At 42.0% G+C, this 24,584-nt stretch overlaps 1 protein-coding gene across 1 annotated transcript; it reads left to right on the top strand.

Moving 5' to 3' along the window:
• The first annotated feature begins 1,803 nt into the window (after nucleotides 1-1,803).
• On the top strand, nucleotides 1,804-23,543 carry ifih1 (interferon induced with helicase C domain 1). Its single transcript, XM_023981083.2, has 16 exons — nucleotides 1,804-2,410; nucleotides 10,638-10,812; nucleotides 10,967-11,143; nucleotides 12,502-12,573; nucleotides 14,953-15,173; nucleotides 15,985-16,195; nucleotides 17,313-17,530; nucleotides 18,883-18,984; nucleotides 19,117-19,240; nucleotides 20,689-20,904; nucleotides 21,015-21,271; nucleotides 21,515-21,664; nucleotides 21,927-22,088; nucleotides 22,231-22,424; nucleotides 22,672-22,765; nucleotides 23,332-23,543. The coding sequence occupies exons 1-16, from the start codon at nucleotides 1,970-1,972 to the stop codon at nucleotides 23,524-23,526; spliced, it is 3,009 nt and encodes a 1,002-aa protein (XP_023836851.1). The 5' UTR covers nucleotides 1,804-1,969; the 3' UTR covers nucleotides 23,527-23,543.
• The last annotated feature ends 1,041 nt before the right edge of the window (nucleotides 23,544-24,584 follow it).

Raw genomic sequence — 24,584 nt, 5'->3', positions numbered from 1 at the left:
ACGCAAGTGGAGATCCAAACCCCAAGGAGCCTGCTCAATCCAAGGAGAAATCCAAACCCAAGCCATACTGTCCCCACTGTGACAATAAAGAACCCTTTCTCAACTCATGTAAAGAGTTCAAGAAGCGTAACACAGGACAGATTRTCAAGTGGATAAAGGACGGAGAAARAAAAGCTGGACGATCCCACAAAGCTAATGCTTGCACCCTCAGACGACCTTGCAAGACATGTAAAGAGCAGCACCTAACGATCTTTCATGACACCATACAGGAAAACCAGAAAAGCAGGCTCATGGTGAGTGTCCCTAAGACCAAGSTATACTTGGACAGACCCAACCGATCATAGAAAGTAATGCTAAAGGTCATGAAGGTCTTACTTCACAATGGAGACCGAGCCCTGGAGACATACACTGTGCTCGACGATGTTCATCACCCGTTTCGTATGATATGTTACGAATTTGCAAAACGTACAATATGTTAAGAATTTGCAAAAGGTATGATATGTTACAAATTCTAGCTAGGTGGMTAACGTTAGTTAGCTCGCTAACATTAGCTAGGCTAGGGGTTAGGCTTAAGTTTAGGAGTTAAGTTAAAGAGTTAAGGTTAGGGGAAAGGTTAGCTAAAAGGGTTAAGGTTAGAGTTAGCTAACATGCTAAGTAGGAACAAAGTAGCTAAAAAGTAGTAAGTAATTGAATTAGCTAAAATTCTAAAGTTGTCCATGATGAGAATTTAACTCACAACCTTTGGGTTGCTAGATGTTTGCGATATACACCCACCCATCTTTTTTACTTAACCATACCAAACATTATATCATACTAAATCRASTGTCTCAGAATTTATKAATAGAATAATACGAAATGCTCTGAGACCAGGCTGGTTTGTTTTGTATTTTGATTGGTCCCTGAATCCATAGGTGGCTGTTTTGAAATGTATAAAAGCCATCTTCACTTTTCTATCTGTAAAGTCTTGATGAAAGTTATGAAACCGAAATGCGTTCTTTTTTTACATATAATAATGAAGCACTTTATCAAGTGTTGCTGAATTTCCTATTCACTTCAGTTTGCTCCTGTATTCATGCGCCTTGGTTGGAGGCGTTCCCTTCCCTTTGCTAAAAAYCACACCGGTGTTCCTCAATCGTTCCATTTATTGGAAGTTTAGTASTCAACAGCTCGTTTTTTTATCAATACATTGCTCTAGTGGTAGGCAATTATACGGCAGTGCTTCCTCGAGACTGCAGTGTCGTCACTAGTTTCCACAGCCACAAAGTAATAAACCTCGCCTATGGAGAGATGTACTGCTTGGAATCTTTACCTACSATAGAAATAAGCTGAAACATTTYTATGTAATTAATTTCATTATTCTTTTGGCCAAATTTCCTATTCACAAATGTAMATTTTCTTACCTTACAAAAATAAATKKAACTGTATTTTAAGACAATTAAATACTCTACTAACAAAAAAGCTGTTAGAATTATAAGTGTATGTATGTCCCTTAAGGTCCTTGTGTAATGTGATATTGTACCCRCTAGCCCCGCCCCTAGCCCAATTGTCCATTGTATATTATTCATATATACTTGTGTTCCCACATGTACTTCCTGTATTGATTTGTTGTTAATAAAAATAWATAAATAAACCTCGCCTATTTCTACAATGTATCTTCTTAAAATGTTATTTTAAACCWAACCACACTGCTTAACTTATGCCTAACTCTAACCTTAAAATAAGACTAAATAGCAAATTTTAGTTGTCGTTAATATTTTGACTTTGTGGCTGTGGTAACTGGTGGAAACCAGACTGCAGAGGGAGAAACGAAACTGAAAGTGTTTGCATTGACGGGAATAGAATCTCGATTGGCGTATGTTGATTTAACTATTTGCACTGCAGTTAGCCTACTCCTCCGTGTGCTTGTCTACGTGACTCSGGACTTCGATGTGACCAGGCATTTCGTGTATATCTCTGATCAACCTGATCGATGGCCGCTGACAAAGATAACACCGCCAACATCAGTCTGATTGAGGACWTCAGACCTAGGCTGCGGAAACTCATTGAAGTCGAGTTTGTACTGGATCACCTGAACTTCTTAGACAATGACAACAAGGACTTGATCCGAACTAAGGCGAGAAAAGAGAGCAATCTAAAGGCAGCGGATCTACTTATTGATACAATCATCAGGATCCGGCCACTTCCGAACGGTTGGTTCAGGGAGTTTGTGGATGCACTGTCAGCTGGGGGTTGTAAACATGCGGCCACCTACGTGGAGGATAGCCCTCCATGTCCTGCTCTGGAGGCAGAGAATGACAACTGCGTCAGACTAATTGAACTTCTGTCGCCAAGTCTTTTGGGGATGAAGACTACTGATGTTTGCTCGGACTGTTTTGCTAAAGGTATTCTCACCACAGAGGACCGTGAAATTGTAAGTAGTTGTATGTGAGTCGTCCGGGGTTTGGCCGGGGTAGGCCGTCATTGTAAATAAGAATGTGTTCATAACTGACTTGCCTGGTTAAATAAATCAATAAAAAATGTTTTAACTCTTATTAAATCAGATTATTAATGATGACCTAAATGTACAATTTCGGCTCGCAATCAGGGCATTCCTGCATGGCAATATTCTGGATTTCCCCTGGTTGTCTGTGCGATTTAAAATGTGGGTCAAAAAGGAAATAACAGTATTATCTGAGTTTTTAACTAACTACCCATTCAGGTCGTTCAAGATTGACGTCGAAATTGGACGTTTATCGATGTACTGAGGATGTTGGGAAATGACTTCAAAACCGGACCCTAGGGGCAACAGTGAGCACAATTACCATCAAGTAGGCTTAGGTTTTGCTAGAGTTGAAAGAGAGCGATCCGGCTCTATGTATTTTACTGTTTTGTGAGTCACTGACACCCCTTGGTTAGAGGGGAATAAATCAGACTAAAAGTTACCTTACATGAACTTTACTCACACACAGGAGAAGATAAACATGGGTATGTAAATGTGTATATACATGGGTATGGTTCTGTAATGGACAGAAACAGATATAATAAATATGCTATACAGGAGATAAATACACAGACCCGAATAGATATTTGTAAAGTATGATTTGCAAAGCCAATCCGGGCCTAGAGAGACTGCATGGCTAGAGCGTGCACAGGGGTGCGACATATGGCTATTGTTCCGATTGGCTGAAGCCATGAGCTGGAGGTGATATTGATCTCTCATGTGAAGGCAAGAAAGGGTGAGGTTTGGTGAGAGTCAGTCAGCGCAGCTCCAGCCACACATAAACAACAACAAAACACGCTGGAAATTAGTCCCACAGTGCCCTCGGCAGGGGGATTTCTGTAACAAGAGTGTTGTGGGTGGTGGATGGACATTGTAGTATCTGGGATCTACATCTGTTTATATTAGTTACTATGCTGTTACTAAGCGGTGATGTATTACGACAGTGTTACGTTACTACACCTAATAGGAATGCACATGCGCACTAGTGTGCCCGGGACTGTAGAGCAGAGAGGTTTGACTAAAGGTAAACTAACTGTACTCCGTCTCCTGCCTGATCATTTCTCCAAACACAATATATATAAGTGGGACGAGGTGATTAAACTTCTTTAACGGACATTGCTTGAAGGGAGAATGTTGCGTGAGTAATGAATCAAAATAATTATGTAATTCGTCAGTTATTTTTTATTTTTTTTGCCAGTAAAAAAAGGCTAAGCATGCTAGCAGGTACAGTGTTCAGGAGCTGCCAAGTAGCAAGACTATTGGAGTCCAGAATAGCGACACTGCCCTCTGGTGGTTAAATACATTTTTAAAAACTCATTGAACCATTGAAATTAGGCGTATCTCAGTGGAGAAATATTGTCAAGGAAGAAAGAAAAAAAGGAAGGAAGTAACACGGTGTGTACATTATTACAAATGAGTGCAGTGAACGAAGTAATTGCAGAAACTTCTGAAATGAAGAATTAGAGGAAAATTAAGGAATACAAGGAATAAGGAAACTGAACAATTAACTGTGAAAATGGCAACTTGGTCGAGTACCAGAGTTTGAGGCTACAAAAGAGGATTTTGATTCCTATTTGGAGCGTTTTGAGCGTTGGCTGGCTGCAAATGAATCAAGGATGAAAGAAAGCAGATGTATTTCTCAGTGTTTGGGTCCAACTGAGTATGGATTGCTGAAAGGTCTAATTGAACCAATAAAAGCAGTTGAGTTGAACTATGCAGAACTGACTGAAACTCTTTCAAGGCATTTAAGCCTAAGCAATTCTCATTGCAGAACGTTTCAGATTTTAAAACGTCACCAGAGTCAAGGGGAAACCGTGGCTGACTACATCCTTGCTTTGAAAAGGCTGGCAAGTACATGTGAGTTTGCACAATTTCTTGATGATGCTCTTCGAGACAAGTTTGTATGTGGTCTCACAGGTGAAGCATATACAGAAGGCTTCTGTCAGAGAAGGACCTGACTTTCGGAAAGCCGTGTGATATCGCACTTGGACTCGAGCTTGCCACAGGGATACTATTGAGCTATCGATATGCAGAACGTCAGAAAGGTGTTCACAAGGTCATGATGCACGTGGTGAAAAAGGCTCACAAAAGTCAACTTTTCTCAGTCCCGTCTCAAGGTTACCAAGAACAAAGCAGCCCACATCTCAAAGGTCTAAGCCAAGTTGCTACAGATGTGGGGGATAATCATCAGCACAGTGAATGTCGATTCAAATGTAAAGTGCCACAATTGTGGAAAGGTTGGACATTTACAGAAAGTGTGTAAAGCCTCAAAAACGCACAGCAAGAGCGCACAAAGTGTCAGCACGCAGCAAAGAAGAGGAAGGTACTACTGAACAGTATTGGAACTGTCCACGTGTACACAGCTCAAACAAAAATGGAATCTATCTCAAATGGAGTTAGCGGGAAAACCGGTAAATGAAGCTGGACACCGGAGCGTCTGTATCTCTGGTTCCAGAGAGACTCTACAAAGAAAAACTGAAAGTGCCTCTCATCAGCGTCCATCCGCCTTTCTTCATACACTGGTGACACTATTCCTGTGTTAGGGCAGATCCAGGTACCAGTCCGGTATGAGGGGAAGGAGTGGACGCTACCGCTTGTCATTGTTAAAGGAGAAAATCAGCCTTGCTAGGCAGAACTGTACAAAAGATCAAGTTGAACTGGGGGATCTTCAGTCTGAGAAAGGACAAACCAGTGAGTCAGGCTACACTCACTAACATGCTGGAGAAGCACAAAGAACTTTTCAAGATGGCTACGGCGAAATACAAGACTTCACAGCAAAGTCAGAGTGCAAAGGAACCAAGCCTATCTTTCACAAACCACGTCCAGTTCCCTATGCTCTTAAGGAAGCGGTAGAGAAGGAACTGGACCGTCTACAGAAGAATAACATAATCACGAAGTAGCGAGGAGCGACTGGGCCGCTCCGATTGTTGTAGTCCCAAGAAAGACAGACCGTCAAGATGTGCGGTGACTACAAGGTCACAGTAAATCGCTGCATACTACCAGAGGAATATCCACTACCAAACGCTGAAGATCTGTTTTCCACTCTAGCTGGTGGAAGGTTTTCAGTAAGCTGGACCTGGCATTGCTTATCAGCAACTGAAGCTGGATCCGGAGTCAGAACAGTATCTGACATCAATACACACAAGGGGCTATTCAGATTCAATCGCTTGGCCTATGGAATCTCAACAGCTCCAGCGATATTCCAACAACAATGGATCAGATTTGGACGGTATAGACAACGTTGTGTGCTTCATGGACGACATCCTCGTGTCAGCACCAACCCTTGGAGAGCACCTGGTAGTGCTGGACAAGTGATGTCAAGACTGGAGAAATACGGAGTGAGAATGAAACGACGCAAGTGTGAGTTCCTCCAGGACTCAGTGGAGTATCTCGGATACATGATTGATGCACAAGGCCTGCAACCAACCAGCAAGGTGGAAGCAATTGTAAACGCACCAGCACCACAATATACAGAGCTGAGGTCATTTTTGGGGCTCCTGAACTATTACGGAAAGTTTGTGGCAAACTTGTCCACAATTGTTGCATCCGCTTCACCAACTGCTGCAGGCCGATACAAAGTCGAATTGGTCCCCGCAATGCGAAGAAGCATTCAAGACTTGCAAACAGCGTTTGCTAAAGAGCAAGTGGCTTGCCCACTACAACCAGAGATGAAGCTGAGACTCGCGTGTGATGCATCTCCATACGGAGTAGGAGCCGTCATCTCACATGTTTATCGTCAGGTGAAGAACACCCTATTGCATTTGCATCACGGACTCTGTCACCAAGTGAGAAAATTATGCTCAAATTGAGAAGGAAGCCTGAGCATAATATTCGGAGTGAAGAAGTTTCACAAATACCTGTACGGAAGGAAGTTCCAACTGCTGACAGATCACAAGCCTCTGTTGGCCATCCTTGGACCAAAATCAGCTATACCAACCCTTGCTGCACTTCGAATGCAACGTTGGGCTCTGATATTGTTAGCCTACGACTACGAGATTGAGTACAGACGATCCAGTGATCACGCAAATGCAGATGCACTATCAAGACTACCATGCAATAGTGACTCCGACAGTGAAGATGATAGAGCAGTCTTCCAGATCTCTCTCATTGACGAACTGCCCATATCTGCTTCAGACATAGCAGAGRAAACAAGGAAAGATCCAGTGCTTTCCAAAGTCTTGGACTTAACATTAGGAGGTTGGCCAAACTTCGTAAATGACGATAACCTTCGTCCATTCATCGACAAGAAAGACCAGTTGTCCACTGATCAAGGATGTGTTCTGTGGGGATCAAGGGTGGTGGTACCTCACAAATTCCAGAGAAGACTGCTATCTGACCTGCATGAGGGACATCCAGGGATCACTCGAATGAAAGCACTCGCTCGCAGTTATCTGTGGTGGCCTGGACTGGATCAGGACATTCAACAGCATGTAGGCCACTGCTCACCTTGTGAAGCTGTTCGCAACAAGCCTGCTGCTGCACCTCTTCATCCATGGTCCTGGGCTGCGACACCTTGGGAACGCATCCATGTGGATTACGCCGAGATTGACAAGCAACATTTCCTTGTTGTCGTCGATGTCCATTCCAAGTGGATGGAAGTGTTCCCTACTCAACTGACCACAGCTGAGAAGACCATCAATCTTCTCAGACACCTGTTCGCATCCTTTGGACTAGTCAAGGAGCTCGTATYGGACAATGGCCCTCYTTTCACGTCAAAAGATTTTGAAATGTTTCTCAAGAACAATGGAGTAAGGCACATCCTGTCACCACCTTACCATCCGGCATCAAACGGAGCAGCGGAGAGAGCCGTGCAAACCTTTAAGAAGGCCTGGACTAGACTCGAGGTTCAGTCTGTGCCCACCCACCAAAGGCTTCCGCGKTTCCTGTTTACTTACCGTAACACACCACACACAGTAACGGAATGTACACCAGCTGAACTGTTTCTGAGACGCCAACCACGTACCCGCCTGACATTGTTGAAACCAGACTTGTCAAGCACTGTGGCAAAGCACCAGCTACAGCAGAAGAAAGCTCATGACAGACACTCAAAGACTGTCAGAGAATTCAAAGAGGGAGAGAGGGTGATGGTACGTGATTTCAGACACCCCAAGAGCCTGTGGAACTCAGGTGTGATCTTGCAACGCAAAGGACCTTTGACTTACCAAGTCCAAATTGGTCATCGCCAGGTCAACGTTCATGTGGATCATCTGCTACGGTCCAACGCCCCAGCAGAGACACTCCGAGAGAACAATAACGACCCCCAGGACTATTCTCCTGACTGTGGACGTACGGGAGAGACAGMGCCTGACCTTCCACCCGAACCTGGCCCACTACCGGAAGCCCAGGAGGAGCGGAGATATCCTATTCGACAGCGAAGGGCACCTCAAAAGCTTGACCTGTGAGTTGAACTGTTTAAGGTAACAGACAGTAAAACAAACAAACACTTTAATATGTCCTAGATAAAAGGAAAGAAAACGGACATTACCTGGGTTAGTTATTAGGACACAAACTCCATCTTCGGGGCAGAATAATCCCCTGGATTTGTGCTGGGCTCTGAAAAGTCTGCTTCAACCCAGTAGTTGAAAAATGTTAAGAATGCATTGTTCAGATATTGCATTAGTAGTTCCCTAACATATTTACCTTGTTCTCTGGGAGTTGAAAACTATGGGGGAGGAGTGTAGTATCTGGGATCTACATCTGTTTATATTAGTTACTATGCTGTTACTAMGCGGTGATGTATTACGACAGTGTTACGTTACTACACCTAATAGGAAATKCACATGCGCACTAGTGTGCCCGGGAACTGTAGAGCACGAGAGGTTTGACTAAAGGTAAACTAACTGTAATCCCGTCTCCTGCCTGATCATTTCTCCACAACACAAATATTACAGACATAATCCCATTGCTCTGGTCCAAAAGGTTGTTTTAACCCTATCCCAAACCCATATCTTAACCCTATCCCAAACCCATATCTTAACCATTTGGAATGAGTGCCGAAACGGAATGTTTTAACCCTATCCCAAACCCATATCTTAACCATTCGGAATTAGTGCCTCAACTTAACCCTTAAAATTTGACATTTTGAGAAATGGAACGATAGAGTGCAGCAGGAGCAACAATCCCATGACTCTGGATCAGAAGGTTTCGTGTTCGATCCCAGTCGTGGACACTGGTTTTAATTTTTATATTATATTTATATTATATATTATATTATTTTTTTTCTTCTATTTGACCTTTGGAGAAATTAAATGATACAGAGCAGCAGGAGCAACAAAAACACTTTGAAATGTCACTTTTGGAGAACGTGAATGAATGTCTAATTCTGCAGTGAGACCTTGTTAAGCTACCGGTGTCACCCCCGCTACCCTCCTGCTGTGTACCGGAATCCTTCTAGAGATAACTATCTAGCTAGCTAGCACACAGTGTCCTTCGCTCCCACCTGCCGAACACCTGCCCTCGCCGACGTTAATAGAACTGCGGGAAAACAGTGCCAACAGGCGGGGGATAGATAGGACACACTGCCGGTGTCCTATCTATCATTAGCTAGATAGCTACCTATCCCACCTGCTGTGTAGTTAGTTACCTAGCACCCAGKGTCCTTCGCTAATGCCTGCCGAACACATGCCGTCGTTAACAGTACTGCAGGAAAACACTGTCTACCGTTGTACTAGCTAGTAGCTAAAAAATAATCCACATATTATTGTGTGTAGATCAGTGGCACAAAGTTAATCAATTTTAAATGCAGGCTGTAACACAGTTTTGGGGGGGGGGGGTAGTCAAGGGGTGTGAATTCTTTCTGAGGGCACTGTATGTATGGATGTTTTCGTTCAAATCAAAAGGGGTGCTGTAAAAAAGTGATTGATTTCAAATGGATTTATCCCACATGCAGCAACGCAATTGCACTCTTCTCGGTACACAGGTGGGAGGCGGGGGCGCTCCAGTACAGTAATGCACCAGTATGGTAATGCTCGGTAACGTTGGATGCCAACCGCCGATAAATTCCACAGAAGAAAAGGCGGGGCGACAACGCCGGTAGCTAACTCCAGTACACAGCAGGCGGGAGAGGTAGCTAGCTAGCGATAGCTAGGACACCGGTAGACAGTGTCCTTCGTCCCCCGCCTGTCAAGCACTGTTTTCCCAMAATTCTGTTAACAACGCTGAGGGCAGGTGTTCAGCAGACGGGAGCAAAGGACACTGTGTGCCAGCTAGTGAGAACTACGGTGCACAGCAGGCGGGATATGTAGCTAGCAAGCTAATGATAGCTAGGACACGGACATTGTCCTTCGCCCTCACCTGTCAGGCACTGTTCTGCTAACAAGGGCAGGTGGGAGAGAAGGACACTGTGTGTTAGCTAGCTAGGAGGACACCGGTACACAGCTAGCTAGGACACTGGTAGACCGTGTCCTTGGCCTCCTAAAAACTCAGAATTTATTATTTGTTTCCCTTTTCACCCACATTTTAATAGCATAGACAATCAGAAAATAATTTTTGAGTGTGRTATAATTGTCAGTGCCAGAAGGAGAATGGCAAAAATCGTCAAGATGACATGCGGGCCCCAAACAGGCAAATAATGGTGCAGTGTACAACAGTGTACAGAACGGCATCTCTGAATGCACAACACGTCGGTCCTTGTCACGGGTGGGCTATTGCAGCAGACAACCACACCGGAATCCACTCCTATCAAATAAAAACAAGAAGAAGCGGCTCCCGTGGGCAGCTATCACTAACACTGGACAGTTGAGGAGTGGAAAAAGATTGCCTGGTCCAAGGAATCCTGGTTCCTGTTGCGTCATGTGGATGGCAGAGTCAGGATTTGGCATAAAACAGCATGAGTCCATGGCCCCATCCTGCCTGGTGTCAATGGTACAGGCTGGTGGCGTAATGGTGTGGGGAATGTTTTCCTAGCACACGTTACGTCTCTTGATAACAATTCAGCAATGTTTTACTGTCCCGAAGAATTCAAGCTGTTCTGGGGCAAAGGGGGATACATCCCGGTACTAGATGGGTGTACCTAATACACTGTCCGCTTAGTGTATTTATGTAATATATCTCTGGACCAGATGAGGGCAGACTAATGCCACTAACTGCACTGCAGCTTTGATGTGAGTACATAACTCTTACATTAGCCTATATTTAACCCATTCTATTTCTGTTTTAGATTTTAGCTGAATGTCAAAACCGAGGAAATATGGGTGGTGCTCGTGAACTACTCAGGAGAATCGTGAGATTCCCGCCCGGATGGTTCTCCATCTTCTTGAAGTCCTTACAGTTCACTGAACACAAGTACCTGTTTAAAGAATTGACAGGGGAGTCAACTGGTGATAACTTGATAGGTAAGAATTCATAGATTGCCCATATATTGTCCTTCATCCTAAACCATGCTCCTTTGAACTTGAATAGTAGCTTTGAATAAGTTGTAAATATTGACTAGCCTATCCCTGTCTTTTTCTCATCATGATATAATTTATAACATGATCAATACACCAGATGAGCCAGGTGTCCTGATGGCTGTGAATGAAGCTCCAGGGAATGTGGATCACATGGTGRAGGAGGGTCCTGTAGAAGCAGCGGGGAACTCTTTTCTCCCAGAGCAGGAGACATTGGAAAGCAGTGTGACCAGCATGCATCTGGATGAACCTTCAGAGGCTGACTCAGAAACTGCAGGTGCAATATAACACAGTCATACCCTTTTACTGACCTTAACAGCATTGATCATGATAGTCAAGGTTGTAGTGYTGGGCCTTTTGTCCATAAAGCGTCTCATAGTAGGAGTGCTGATCTGGGGTCAGTTTTGCATTTTAGATTATATTGAATGGACACTGGGGGGGGCTGTTCATAGGTCAGCACTCCTCTGAGACGCTTTATGAATACGGGCCCCGGTTGGATATTCAACCTTTAAGGATAAATAAGTAGAGTGCTAGAGGAAGGTGCATTGGAGACACATTTTTGAAACACTGAAGCAGTACTAGTTCAAAGCAGTAAATTCAGTTGAAGTCGGAAGTTTACATACGCTTAGGTTGGAGTCATTAAAACTCGTTTTTCAACCACTCCACAAATTTCTTATTTTACAAACTACTATTATTCTGACATTTCACATTCTTAAACTAAARTGGTGATCCTAACTGACCTAAAACAGGGAATTTTTACTTGGATTAAGTGTCAGGAATTGTGAAAAACTGAGTTTAAATGTATTTGGCTAAGGTGTATGTAAACTTCCGACTTCAACTGTACAGTATTTATACTGAACAAAAATATAAACGCAACATGCAACAATTTTACTGAGTTATAGTTCATATAATCTATGGATTTCACATGACTGGGCTGGGGTGCAGCCATGGGTGGACCTGCAAGGGCATAGGCCCACCCACTTGGGAGCCAGACCCAGCCAATCAGAATGAGTGTTTCCCCACAAAAGGGCTTTATTACAGACAGAAATACTTCTCAGTTTCATCAGCTGTCATGGTGGCTGGTCTCAGACGATACCGCAGGTGAAGAAGCCGGATGTGGCGGTCCTGGGCTGGCATGGTTACACGTGGTTGTGAGGCCGGTTGGACATACTGCCAAATTCTCTAAAATGGCGTTGGAGGCGGCTTATGGTAGAGAAATTAACATAAGGTTCTCTGGCAACAGCTCTGGTGGACATTCCTGCAGTCAGCATGCTCCCTCAACTTAAGACATCTGTGTCATTGTGTTGTGTGACAAAACTGCACATTTTAGAGTGGCCTTTTATTGTCCCCAGCACAATGATCATGCTGTTTAATCAGCTTCTTGATATGCCGCATCTGTCAGGTGGATGGATTATCTTTTTGTGCGTATGGAAAATATCTGGGATCTTTTATTTCWGCTCATGAAACATGCGACCAACACTTTACATGTTGCATTTATATTTTGTGCARTATAAAATCTGTGTAAACAAATTTTAACACATTAAGCTGAAATTATCACATTGAGATGGATGACTTTAACATTTGAAAATTATTAGCACGTCAGTTGTGTAAATAATTATTGTTTGATATTTTTAGACCTATATAGTGGCACAGAAGAACCCATGGAAAATGGGAAACCGGAAAATAGCTTGGATCTCTCAATGCCAGGTAATATTTAATTCACCTTCTCCTGTTCTGTTTCATATGCAGCAATTTTTGGAAAATAGCTCAACCCCTAATYATTCTTTGAACAAAAGTTATAAACTGTATCTGACATTACCTTAGAAAATAATGCAGTTGGATTACATGTTAGATTCATAGCAGAGGCTCTTTTTAAAACAGTTTGAAGTGTTGCGAGTCATCAGTCAATCACAAATATAGTCCTACTCAACTCCTCCACCATGTACAAAATGGGGAACCATCAAAGTCACACTTGAAGGGGAGTTCTAATCATCCCTCACTCTAGTCTGCAGTCTGCAGTTTTGGATTAAGTTAGCAGCACTTGCACTGTGTCTGTTAGCATTCATCTTGAAACGATAATGGTGGAATCAGTTGAACACTTTTGGGAATGAGTGATTGAATGCTCGAACTATGTAGGAGAAGGAGAGGGAGCTTGCAAAGCTTGCTCAAATGAAGGCCAAATGTGCAATGAAATCCAGTCTGCTATTCCTTTCATACGTTTACCTCAAGTTGCTCACTCAGTCAAATTTCCTGAAAAGTTATTGTTGTTTCTTCTCAACCTGCTGTGATGTTAGTCTTATATTGCATCATGTTCTCATTACATTCTTTGAAAGCTCTCTTCATTGTTTTACACATTTAAAACATTCCATAATATCTGTCAGGACCTCGATCAATAGACTTTCAAAACCAGGTGTTGCGCTGATGAATAATTCAGATCCCTGAAAATCATTAGATGAATTTGTAATTATAGTAAARTTATAATAAGCATTGTTGCTTGTACTTTAGTTAACATTTTGAATATGATAGAATGAAAGGAACGTTCAATTGTTTTTTCCGATTGGAGGAGAATCCATAGTTTGGGTGAGAGAGAAATGGAATGAGAGACAAGTTTGAATGGAAGAGTTCCTAGAGCCTATCCTATTTGGCTCAGAGAATATGTTCCATGTGTATCATGACAAGCCTCACACAGGTTAAAGAGGACGGAGCATAGCCAAAGCTCCCAATTGCAAACGCATGCAATTTAGAGTCCATATAGGGACTAAAGGAAGAGTTGGATGTTGTTACATGGTTATGATTCAGTAATATGCCAAGAGTGTGCAAAGCTTTCATCAAGGCAAAGGGTGGCTACTTTGAAGAATCTAAAATGTTAAATCTATTTTGATTTATTTAACACTTTTTTTGGTTACTACATGATTCCATATTTATTTCATAGTTGTGATGTCTTCACTACTATCCTACAATGTAAGAAATAGTCAAATAAAGAAAAACCCTGGAATGAGTAGGTACTGGTACTGTATGTTAGACAGTGATGCCTTGGGTCCACATGTTTCACACGCTTGACATCAATTTAAGTATGAAGGAATTTGCCCTTTTAGAGGCAAAACTTTTAGTTTTCTCACCTCACATAAAAAATGTGACTGATTAGTTCACTTTAATAGGCTTTTTATAAATCAGCCAATTGATATTTATGCCATGAATCCGCCACAAGGGGTCTGTGACATCATGATGATGATGCGGAGTGATGAGTCATTGGACGTCAATGTTTCGGGGCAGGAGGCCTCGGCAGGAGGCCTCGGCCAGGTGAAGCCTAACACACCGAAGCGGACAGCTCCTGACACCACTGTGTGTCTGTTTGTATCGCCTTTATTTTGAGTTACTCTCAATCTTGCTTACATTACTCTGCTATCAAGACCGTGAGTCACCATATTCAGCCACATGTTGGGGATTTTTTATTTATTTAGCTACTCTGAACGTTGGGCAGAATGCCTGATGTGAGCAGATCCAATACATATGGGGTTATGGTGCGTTTCCATAAACCAGTGGCATGTGTGCTCTGCGGCTTAAAGAAGACATTGGGAGTACTTCATTAAAATACAGTATATTGCATTCTGCTTTCTCCATCAGGCGGAAAAACACTCTGTGTGGGATTCATATCTTATTGACATGGCATTAACCATGGTGGAATCTCCTCTCTAATAAGTCAGGGATTTGCTGATAAAAGACCAGGAGAGCACAAAGTTCACTGTCTGTTTTCTATTGAGTTTAGGACACCATATCTCTCCGTTGAATTGTGTTGCAGGAGTCCAATTTAATCATGATACTTCAGACGAGAGACCTCTAACATACAATGTATGCGTAGGGAGATTAAAATGTTTTCCTTGTAGTTGTACATGTAAGCACACCTGCTTTTTCCATGACATAGACTGACCAGGTGAATCCAGGTGAAAGCTATGATCCCTTATATGTCACTTGTTAAATCCACTTCAGTCAATGTTGGTGAAGGGGAGTAGATGGGATTAATAAGGATTTTCAGGGTGCTGATGTGGACAACAGTTGTGATCTGAACCTCTCTCCTCTCCTCTACAGGCTGCATTGCCGCTGCTACAGAAAGCTCCCCAAAAGCTGTCATTGTTCTTCGAGATTATCAGATGGATGTGGCCAGGCCCGCCTTGGAGGGAAAAAACATCATCATATGCCTCCCAACAGGAAGTGGTAAAACCAGAGTTGCTGTCTATATTACCAAAGAACATCTGGACAGCAGGAGGAAAGAGGGCCGACCAGGGAAAGTGGTTGTCTTGGTTAACAAGGTACTCCAGTTTCCCATACAATGTCCCGTGCACACAACCTGTCTGTACTGTATGTGTGTGTATTGTCACATACTGTAGCTAGGCCTATAGAGATCACAAAGAAAGCTGCTAGCACAGTACAGTACTGGGCATGACACAGTTAGTCTCTACTCAACACAAATCATTTCTTTAAGAGTAATAAAATACACCACTTAACAACAATCAGTTTGGCAGTCATTCCCATGCTATTTTTCTATATTGGAAAAACCATTGTCATATCACATCTAGCACGGTTCGCATGTAGGGTATGCTGGTACTCATTTTGGGTGCCGGTACTGATAATATTTAAGTGCAGGAGCTTCACAGTACTTTTGAGCTAATATTATATGAGGTGCAGGAAGTCCAGCAGTAGAAAAATGTAGGTGGCCGTACTCAGCTCCAGTGAGCTCCTGCCCAAGTCAAGCACTGCATATAAACGATGCACACCCCTACACGTATGACTGTGTTATGAAGTTACTTAGTGTTCTTTTTCCCGATCCAATTTGAGAAATGTATTCAATAAAACACACAACATGATATGCATCTTCATTGAAGTAGAAATAACTTGAGTACCTTCCCAAACTAAAAAACACGAAATATGTCATCTTGTTGCACCCATTATTGTAACACACATCCAATTTGTCAGTCTAAACAAAAAAATGTATTACCTCTGTTCATAAGTAGTTGTACTTTCAAACAGAAAGAACTGTGCATATGCACCAGCTAAGTGCATACTGACATATTGAATGTGAATAACCTCTAGTCTTTCTAATAATGATATGTTCTCCTTCAGGTGCCCCTGGTAGAGCAACATTACTCCACAGAGTTCTGGAAGTTCCTTAAAAACAAATACAAAGTTGAGAGGSTCAGTGGGGACTCCCAGCTCAAAATTTCCTTCACAGACATTGTCCAGAAAAACGATATCATCATCTGTACAGCCCAGATTCTGGAGAACTACTTGGAAAGGGCTCACAGTGGAGATGACGATGGGATTAAACTTTCAGGTTTGACATCATTTTCTTGAACTGAGTTTCCTAATGACTAAATCTGGGATGGGAGTAATGTTAATGGGAAACATATCTACAGTAAGCTAGGCATGTTTATGTAAAACTTTGACCATGGGTTTTATCTCCGCCTTAGTCCAAAGTCAGTTTGCTGGCCACAGCTATGGACGTTAGCGGGGTTTGGAATTGGAATGGAAAGTAAACAGGATGTGTTCCCTCTGAGAATTAATTTGACAGGTTCTTGTCAGTCAGTTGCTTCCGGCTCTCCTGCTTGCTCTTGCTGGCACTCGCCAGTCCAAGGTGGAATATCCCTCAGTGTAACATATGCTGTTTGTTGAAACGCCTGAGAGGGTTAGGTTTTTTCTGCTGCTTTCCAGGCCACACGTCTGTTCAAGCCATCAGTGTGTGGCTGATCAAATTCACATGAGAGCCTCTGTCACTGCATCAGACTGAATGTTCCACTCCAGACTCTTATGCCCACTGGGGAAGGGAATTATAGCACTTCTGTTTAAAGTTGCATTTGTGGATGTTCATACCTCATCACACGTCTCTCAGTGCTGTGAAATTCACATTTAAACCTTTCTGAGAAATGGACTCTAGCGACACAGCAGTCATGCAGTGTGGTGGAAAATGCATCGTAGACTTTCTAGAAATGTAGTGGTTAATGTGGGAGGGCCTCAGACATAGAGCCAGACCAGGGAGGGTGTAATTTGTGGGTGTCAATAAGCCACTTAAGTATATTTACAGCACTAGCATTATGGGAGATAAAACAAAGGGAATGTGTAATACAGGTAGTAAGGCTAGAGCCAACTATTGTTCCTAGGAGCCCTACAGCAATATAACCAGACCCACGGCACAATGTAATGGGAAAATCGGACTTTAGAGGAGACAGTGATCAGCAGACCAATCTGGCCTGGGCGGAAGCTTTTCTAGGGTCTATGAGGGTCAGACGGTTTTAGATTGTTGAACGAGTAACCGCAGGAATGTTTCATTTGAAATGTACACTAGCTGTCTCCTATATCCATTATATGACACGTTCTTACATTAAACCAATATGTTTCATTTTGTCTTCCAACAATCGCATTGAGTGTATTTGCTCCTTGTTTCTGCCATGTAGATTTGTCACTGATTGTGATCGACGAGTGCCACCACACACAGAAGGGAGGAGTCTATAACCACATCATGATCCGCTACCTCAAGCAGAAGCACAAGAACGCCAAGTTAAAGAAAGAGCAGAAGGATACATTGGCCATCCCACAGATCCTAGGCTTGACCGCCTCACCCGGCGTCGGGGGAGCCAAGAAAATTGATAAAGCAGAGGAGCACATTCTACGAGTAAATAACATACACTACTAGGCTACATCTCTTTTTTTCTCTCTCCTTCTTTYTCATTCTCTCTCTARACACACACCCTCGTCATTCTCATTCTTGCCCTTCCTCTTTTCATTAAGCACTTTCCTCCCTCCCTGTCAAGCCCCACCCGCCCTTTGTTCCTCCCTCATTCAGTTACTACTCTGCTCAGTGCTCACCCCTGCTCAGCCAAGCTGTTTCCAATGTTCCACATGGCCTCCGCACTCCAGGCAGCCGTAAACCTCACCATGCCTTTTTTAACCATGCCTACGTTGGGCTCCTGAGTGGTGCAGCAGTCTAAGGCACTGCATCTCAGTGCTAGAGGCGTCACTACAGACACCCTGGTTCAAATCCAGGCTGTATCACAACCAGCCGTGATTGGGAGTCCCATAGGGCGGTGCACAATTGGCCAAGCGTCGTCCGGGTTTGGTCGGTGTAGGCCATCATTGTAAATAAGAATTTGCTCTTAACTGACTTGCCTAGTTAAATAAAAACTTTTTTTCACCATACAGGAAAATATTGGAAACAGCTTTTGGTTTTAACTCTCAACGGGTCACACTGAAGTGGTGATGCAAAATAGATGTTGTTATTTTTATTGTTATTTTATTTTAATATACTCAGTGGTGTAAAGTACTTAAGTAAAAATACTTTAAAGTACTACTTAAGTCGATTTTTGGGGGTGTCTATACTTTACTATTTATATTTTTGACAACTTTTACTCCATTCCTGTACTTTTTACTCCATACATTTYCCCTGGCAGCCAAAAGTACTCTTTACATTTTGAATGCTTAGCAGGACAGGAAAATGGTCCAATTCATGCACTTATTAAGAGACCATCCCCGGTCATCCCTACTGCCTCTTATCTGGTGGACTCACTAAACACAAGTGCTTCGTTTGTAAATGGTGTCTGAGTGTTGGAGTGTGCCCCTGGCTATCCGTAAATACATTTTAAAAAATCAAATAGTGCCGTCTGGTTTGCTTAATATAAGGAATGTGAAATTATTTATACATTTACTTTTGATACTTAAGTATATTTAAAACCAAAATCTTTTAGATTTCTAATCAAGTAGTATTTTACAGGCTGACTTTCACTTTTACTTGAGTAATTTTCTACTAAGGTATCTTTACTTTTACTCAAGTATGACAATTGGGTACTTTTTCCACCAATGAATATACTGTGTGATTGATTAATAGAACACTACTTTGGAAGTACAGTATTGCATTGCTAAGCATTGTGACTGATCTTTATTACAGAGGCAAGTGGTTTCTAATAAACCTCATCGTATTTGTTTTGATGTTTTTGCTCATTGGTTCAATTCATGTTCTGTCTTTTGTAGATCTGCGCAAACTTGGACGCATACAAAATAATGACGGGGAACCTTGGGGAAAACAAAAAAGAACCGCACAAAAAAATTGCCACTGCCGAAGAGAGAAAAGAGGTACTCTTTTTTTTAAATTCCCAGTAGAAAGAGATGTGGATTTTCATGAAATAATATATATACATTATCCTGAGTTTTTGAAGTGTGTAAATGTATTTATGTGCTTACATCTGTTTAATTCTCTCTTGTCAGGATCCCTTTGGCGATGTTATCAAAGGAATCATGAATGCCATTCACATCCATGCTGAACTGAACCCTACCTGCGACCTAGGCACCCAGAACTATGAGCAGTGGGTGGTCCAGAAAGAACAAAATGGTGAGGGAACACATTTATTTTCATGTTCTTTTGTACTGGAGGCCTACTAATAAGAGGCGTAATCTAAATATATTTCATCCATTCTCTATACCAAGTTTCATAACTGAATAATAGACACCCTGTTATACCCCAAAAGTATACTGAACAAAAATATAAATGCAGCATGTAAAGTGTTGGTCCCATGTTTCATGAGCTGAAATAAAAGATCCCAGAAACTTTCCAGATGCACAAAAAGCGTATTTCTCTCAAATTTTGTGCACAAATTTGTTTACATCCCTGTTAGTGAGCATTTCTCCGATGCCAAGATAATCCATCCACCTGACAGGTGTGGCATATCAAGAAGCGGATTAAACAGCATGATCATTACACAGGTGCACCTTGTGCTGTGGACAATAAAAGGTCACTTAAAATTAGCATTTTTGTCACAACACAATGCAACAGATGTCTCAAGTTCACTATTGTAAAGTGGTTGTTCCACTGGATATCATAAGGTGAATGCACCAACTTGTAAGTCGCTCTGGATAAGAGCGTCTGCTAAATGACTTAAATGTAAATGTAAGTTTTGAGGGAGCATACAAGTGGCATGCTTACTGCAGGAATGTCCACCAGAGCTGTTGCCAGAGAATTCAATGTTAATTTCTCTACCATAAAACGTTCAACCGATCTCACAACCGCCGACCATGTGTAACTACGCCAGTCCAGGACCTCCACAGCCGGCTTCTTTACCTGCGTCTGAAACCAGCCACCCGGACAGCTGATGAAACTGTGAGTTTGTACAACCAAAGAATTTCTGCACAAACTGTCAGAAACCATCTCAGGGAAGCTCATCTGCTGGCTCGTCGTCCTCACCAGGGTCTTGACCTGACTGCAGTTCTGCGTCGTAACGAGATCCTGAGGCCCATTGTCGTGCCATTCATCCACCGCCATTAACTCATGTTTCAGCATGATAATGGACATCTCATGTCGCAAGGACACAATTCCTGGAAGCAGAAATGTTGTAGTTCTTCCATGCCCAGCATACTCACAAGACATGTCACTCATTGAGCACGCTTGGGATGCACTGGATCGACGTGTACGACAGTGTGTTCCAGTTCCCAGAATATCCAGCAACTTCGCACAGCCATTGAAGAGGAGTGGGACAACATTGCACAGGCCACAATCAACAGCCTGATCAACTCTATGCGAAGGAGATGTGTCGCGCTGCATGAGGCAAAGGGTGGTCACACCAGATACTGACTAGTTTTCTGATCCACAACCTTTTTTAATGTATCTGTGAACAGCAGATACATATCTGTATTCCTASTCGTGAAATCTATAGATTAGGGCCTCATTTATTTATTTGAACTGACTGATTTGCTTATATGAACTGTAAGTCAGTAAAATATTTGAAATTGTTGCATTTATATTTTTGTTCAGTGTACAAGCTTTGTATCGATGTTTTCCTACAGCTGCAAAAGAGGAGAATCAAAAAGTGCGAGTTTGTGCTGAGCATCTACGGCAGTACAACGAGGCCCTGTACCTAGGCAAAACCATCCGCATGTGGGATGCCTTCAGCTTCCTGGACAAATACTTTGACGAGGAGCTGAAGAAGAAAGTGGCCCCAGAGGACGAGGAGGCCATCATTAAGACCGACACAGAAAGATTCCTTTTCACACTCTTTAAAGGTAGCTAGCTTACTGTACATCTAATGTTTTTAGTACATTGTAATGTAGCCCTACATAGATATCTGGGAGTTTATTATTCACGTCTTTCTTCAAAATCTAATTTCTTGCAGATAGCAAAGTGAAACTGCAGGAGTTGGCTAAGCTTCCCCAGTATGAAAATAATAGCCTAGCTAAGCTGAGAACCAAAATCCTGCATGAGTTTACATCTAGAGAAAAGGCTAGAGGGATCATTTTCACAAAGACCCGTCGCAGTGCCATCGCATTAGCTCAATGGGTTCAGGAGAACTCCAAGTTCGAGGAAGTCGGAGTAAAAGCTTGCCATGTGATTGGAGGAGGAGGCCAGAGTGTTGTGAAACCAATGACCGCTGTGAGTGCACTGTTTCACATTTTACAAAGGCTGGCTGTCAGCCAAGTCTGCTTTTTTACTTAAATAGATTACTTTGAAAACATTCACTGTGAAAATGTACTTAAGTGGATGACAGTAGTATTACATCAAATTGGTTCATCTTTGTTTGACTAATGCACACTGTCATACATCTTCTGCTGTGTAAAGTTGTGCTTAATTACATTGTATTGAATAATATATTTTGCCCACGTTTGTGTTTTTCAGGCAGAACAAAGGGATGTTTTGAACAAGTTTCAGAATGCGGAGATCAACTTACTGATTGCAACGACAGTGGCTGAAGAGGGTCTGGACATAGCAGCATGTAACTTTGTGATACGATATGAGCTTGTGACCAATGAGATCGCTATGATTCAGGTCAGTGATTTCGAGGTTAACTGGCTTTGTCAAAAACATGTCATTATTAGTCAATATCCACATTATTAACTAAGAACTATGAACTTAGATTCTGTATCGTCTGCTAACTCTCTGCTAACTCGCCAAATAAATAGTATTCACTGGTTAGCAGACAATGTATTCACTGTATAACTCAATCCGCATTATCATGCTGTTCGCATGACTTCAATCGCTCACTGCCATGGTTTAATGAGAACATGTTTACTGTGTTTGTGTCTTGTAGGCCCGAGGCAGAGGCAGAGCTGAGGACAGTAGTTATACTTTAGTGGCGGGGGAGGGTTCTGGGGTCGCTGAACGAGAGAGTGTCAACGAGTACCGTGAGAAGATGATGAGCAAAGCTATCGATAAAGTCAAGAAATTAGATCAAGAGGAATATGAAAAGAGGGTAAGTCTCCTCTCAACTCTTAACTGCCAGCTTGATACTAAATGAAATATAGTTTAAGATTTGATTTCTTAAACCTAGTTGAGTAACTTCAACAACACACAAAAAAAGATATACTAATTGCGCTTTAATTGTTTGTTGCAAGATTGAAGAATTCCAGATTCAGGCGATCATGGAGGAAAGAGTGCGAACAACCAAGAAGAAGCAGAAAGGAATGAAAAAGGAGAGCCCGTCCAAAGTGAAGTTTAGTTGTAGAAGCTGCAACAAACCAGTCTGCTCTGGGGAAGATGTTGAAATCATTGAAAATATGCACAGAGTCAACGTCACACCCCAATTTAAGTATGTGCTGCTGCAAACAGCTGTCCTCTTGTCAAAGTAACCCAACCTGTGCCAGTTTGTAGCCTAATATACAGTACACGGTTGTTGGTAAAGATGTGTTGTACACACGTTCTAGCATTAGAAAACTAAAAGATATACCCCAAACCCCTATATTCACATTTTAAAATGCTTGCCTTGAGTCTACATATAGCCCCTCAACCACAGATGTAAGTTATTATTGAAACAATGTCTGTTCTCTCTTTTGCAGGGAACTTTTCATTCAAAGAGAAAACACCTCACTTGTTAAGAGGCTACTGGACTACGAGACCAATGGTTTCATAGCATGCAAAGACTGTGGACAGGTAGGCCTATGCCCTGTCCTAATTCTGTAAAGAGAGAAAGATGTTGGTGTTGACCTATAATAGACAACAATTGACATTAAAGTTTGAAAGGCACTTGCCAATCTAGCAAGTAAGGAGTATTTTTTTGGGGTTGCCTGAAGATTTGCCTAAAAATGTACATTTGCTTTTTACATGCAGGAGAGCCATATATGACCTACTTTATACCTATACATATGGGAGGAATCAGAAAGATCGGTAGTGGAATGATTGTATTTTGGTTGTTATCAGTAAAAGATTCTCAGAGCAGGCTCAACTTGCCCGACTGCCATAAATGCCAAAAAGTGTCTGTCTTTCACTTAAACAATTGGGAGAAACCCAAGTGATCCGTTTTAGGCTACTAGAATTCTTTCTGTTTGGTTGTTTTCAGAGCAGGCTCAACTTGCGTGACTGCTTAGTTCATTTTCCCAAGGCAATAGGGCAACCCTTAATGTCAATCCCTGAATAGATATTCAAACATTTCAATCTATATCTACTGTAAGTGCATGTTACAAAGCCAAATGTTCACTCACATCGATTTCTTCCCGCAGAGATGGGGTTCAATGATGCTCTACCGTGGAATCGAGTGTCCTTGTCTTCACGTCAAGAACTTCCTGGTGACGTATGATGAAAAGAGGAAGAACGTCAACAAGTGGAGCGAGCTGGGTATCCAGTTACCTGCCTTTGACTATGCTGAACACGCTCGATCTGTGGCCGAAAGTTCAGAGGATGAAGAATCAATGTAATAATATGGTAACTACAAGAATTGGTTTGCGAAAAGAATCAAAACAAATGCATGCAGCTCCATGTATCTGTGGTAGTTGGATTGAATAAATCAGCCTTACATTTTCACTTGAAGTTACACATGTGCAAGCTTTTACAATGTGACTTTGCTCATATCTTTTTAATTGTGAAAGCTATCATTGATGCAGAATGATATGGGGGCTTCTGGTGTCTTATTTTTAACAAGTTGCTGCTTTTAATTGTCATTAATTAATCATAGTCATTGTCAATAAATTGAATAATACAATCAGTAAAATGTTGAATCAAATGAATAATGTGCTTTTATGATTGAAAAAAAGATCATGGAGAAAATATGACATTACTATGTGCCCTAGATATCTCCATGCTTAATCACTGATTTGTGACAACTGGTTCAGCAGGAAGAGAGATTACTAGTTGAATATGCTGTGCAAACATTTTCTTTTTCTCCATTTCTTTTTTCTTTAAAAACATTTCTAATCTGTGCTCCTAGATGAGCTGTTGTTGTGTCAGACACTGCATACATCATGAATGGATCAAACTAAAGATGAAATTGAACTTCTTGACACACCTCTCCCTTGGGATCCTCTGGTGTTTTCCCGGACCCTTTGGTACTTTCTAAACTACAGTGCACCTGTCAGCACACATGTTTATGTTTAGATCTAACACACTAGACAGGTGTTTTTTTGTGAGTGTGCATTGTCAGTAAATTCACTTATCACTTTGCCAATGTCACAGGTGTGACCTGTCCAGGGGTATGGTGATGTGTTGCCCTGGCTACTGTGATTTGATAGTTCAGGGAGTAATAAAAGGAAAGAATATGGGTGGCCCGTCTTTTCATTTTTTCATTGTTTTGTTTAATCCTAAATATTTCCAAAATACAAATGTCTGCCATGTGTAAAGTGCATGASGAGACAATAAATTGAGCAGGCAATTTGCCTCAATGTGTGTTTGCTTTCAATCCTTTCTGTCACTTGGCACAATCCTGCATGGAATAAACTGTATATACTTTGCAGACATACAAATTCATGTTTATTTATTC

Source organism: Salvelinus sp. IW2-2015, linkage group LG36 (genome assembly GCF_002910315.2).
Source record: "Salvelinus sp. IW2-2015 linkage group LG36, ASM291031v2, whole genome shotgun sequence".
NCBI classification, from domain to species: Eukaryota; Metazoa; Chordata; class Actinopteri; order Salmoniformes; family Salmonidae; genus Salvelinus; species Salvelinus sp. IW2-2015.
This window is presented reverse-complemented; position numbering and strand designations above follow the sequence as displayed.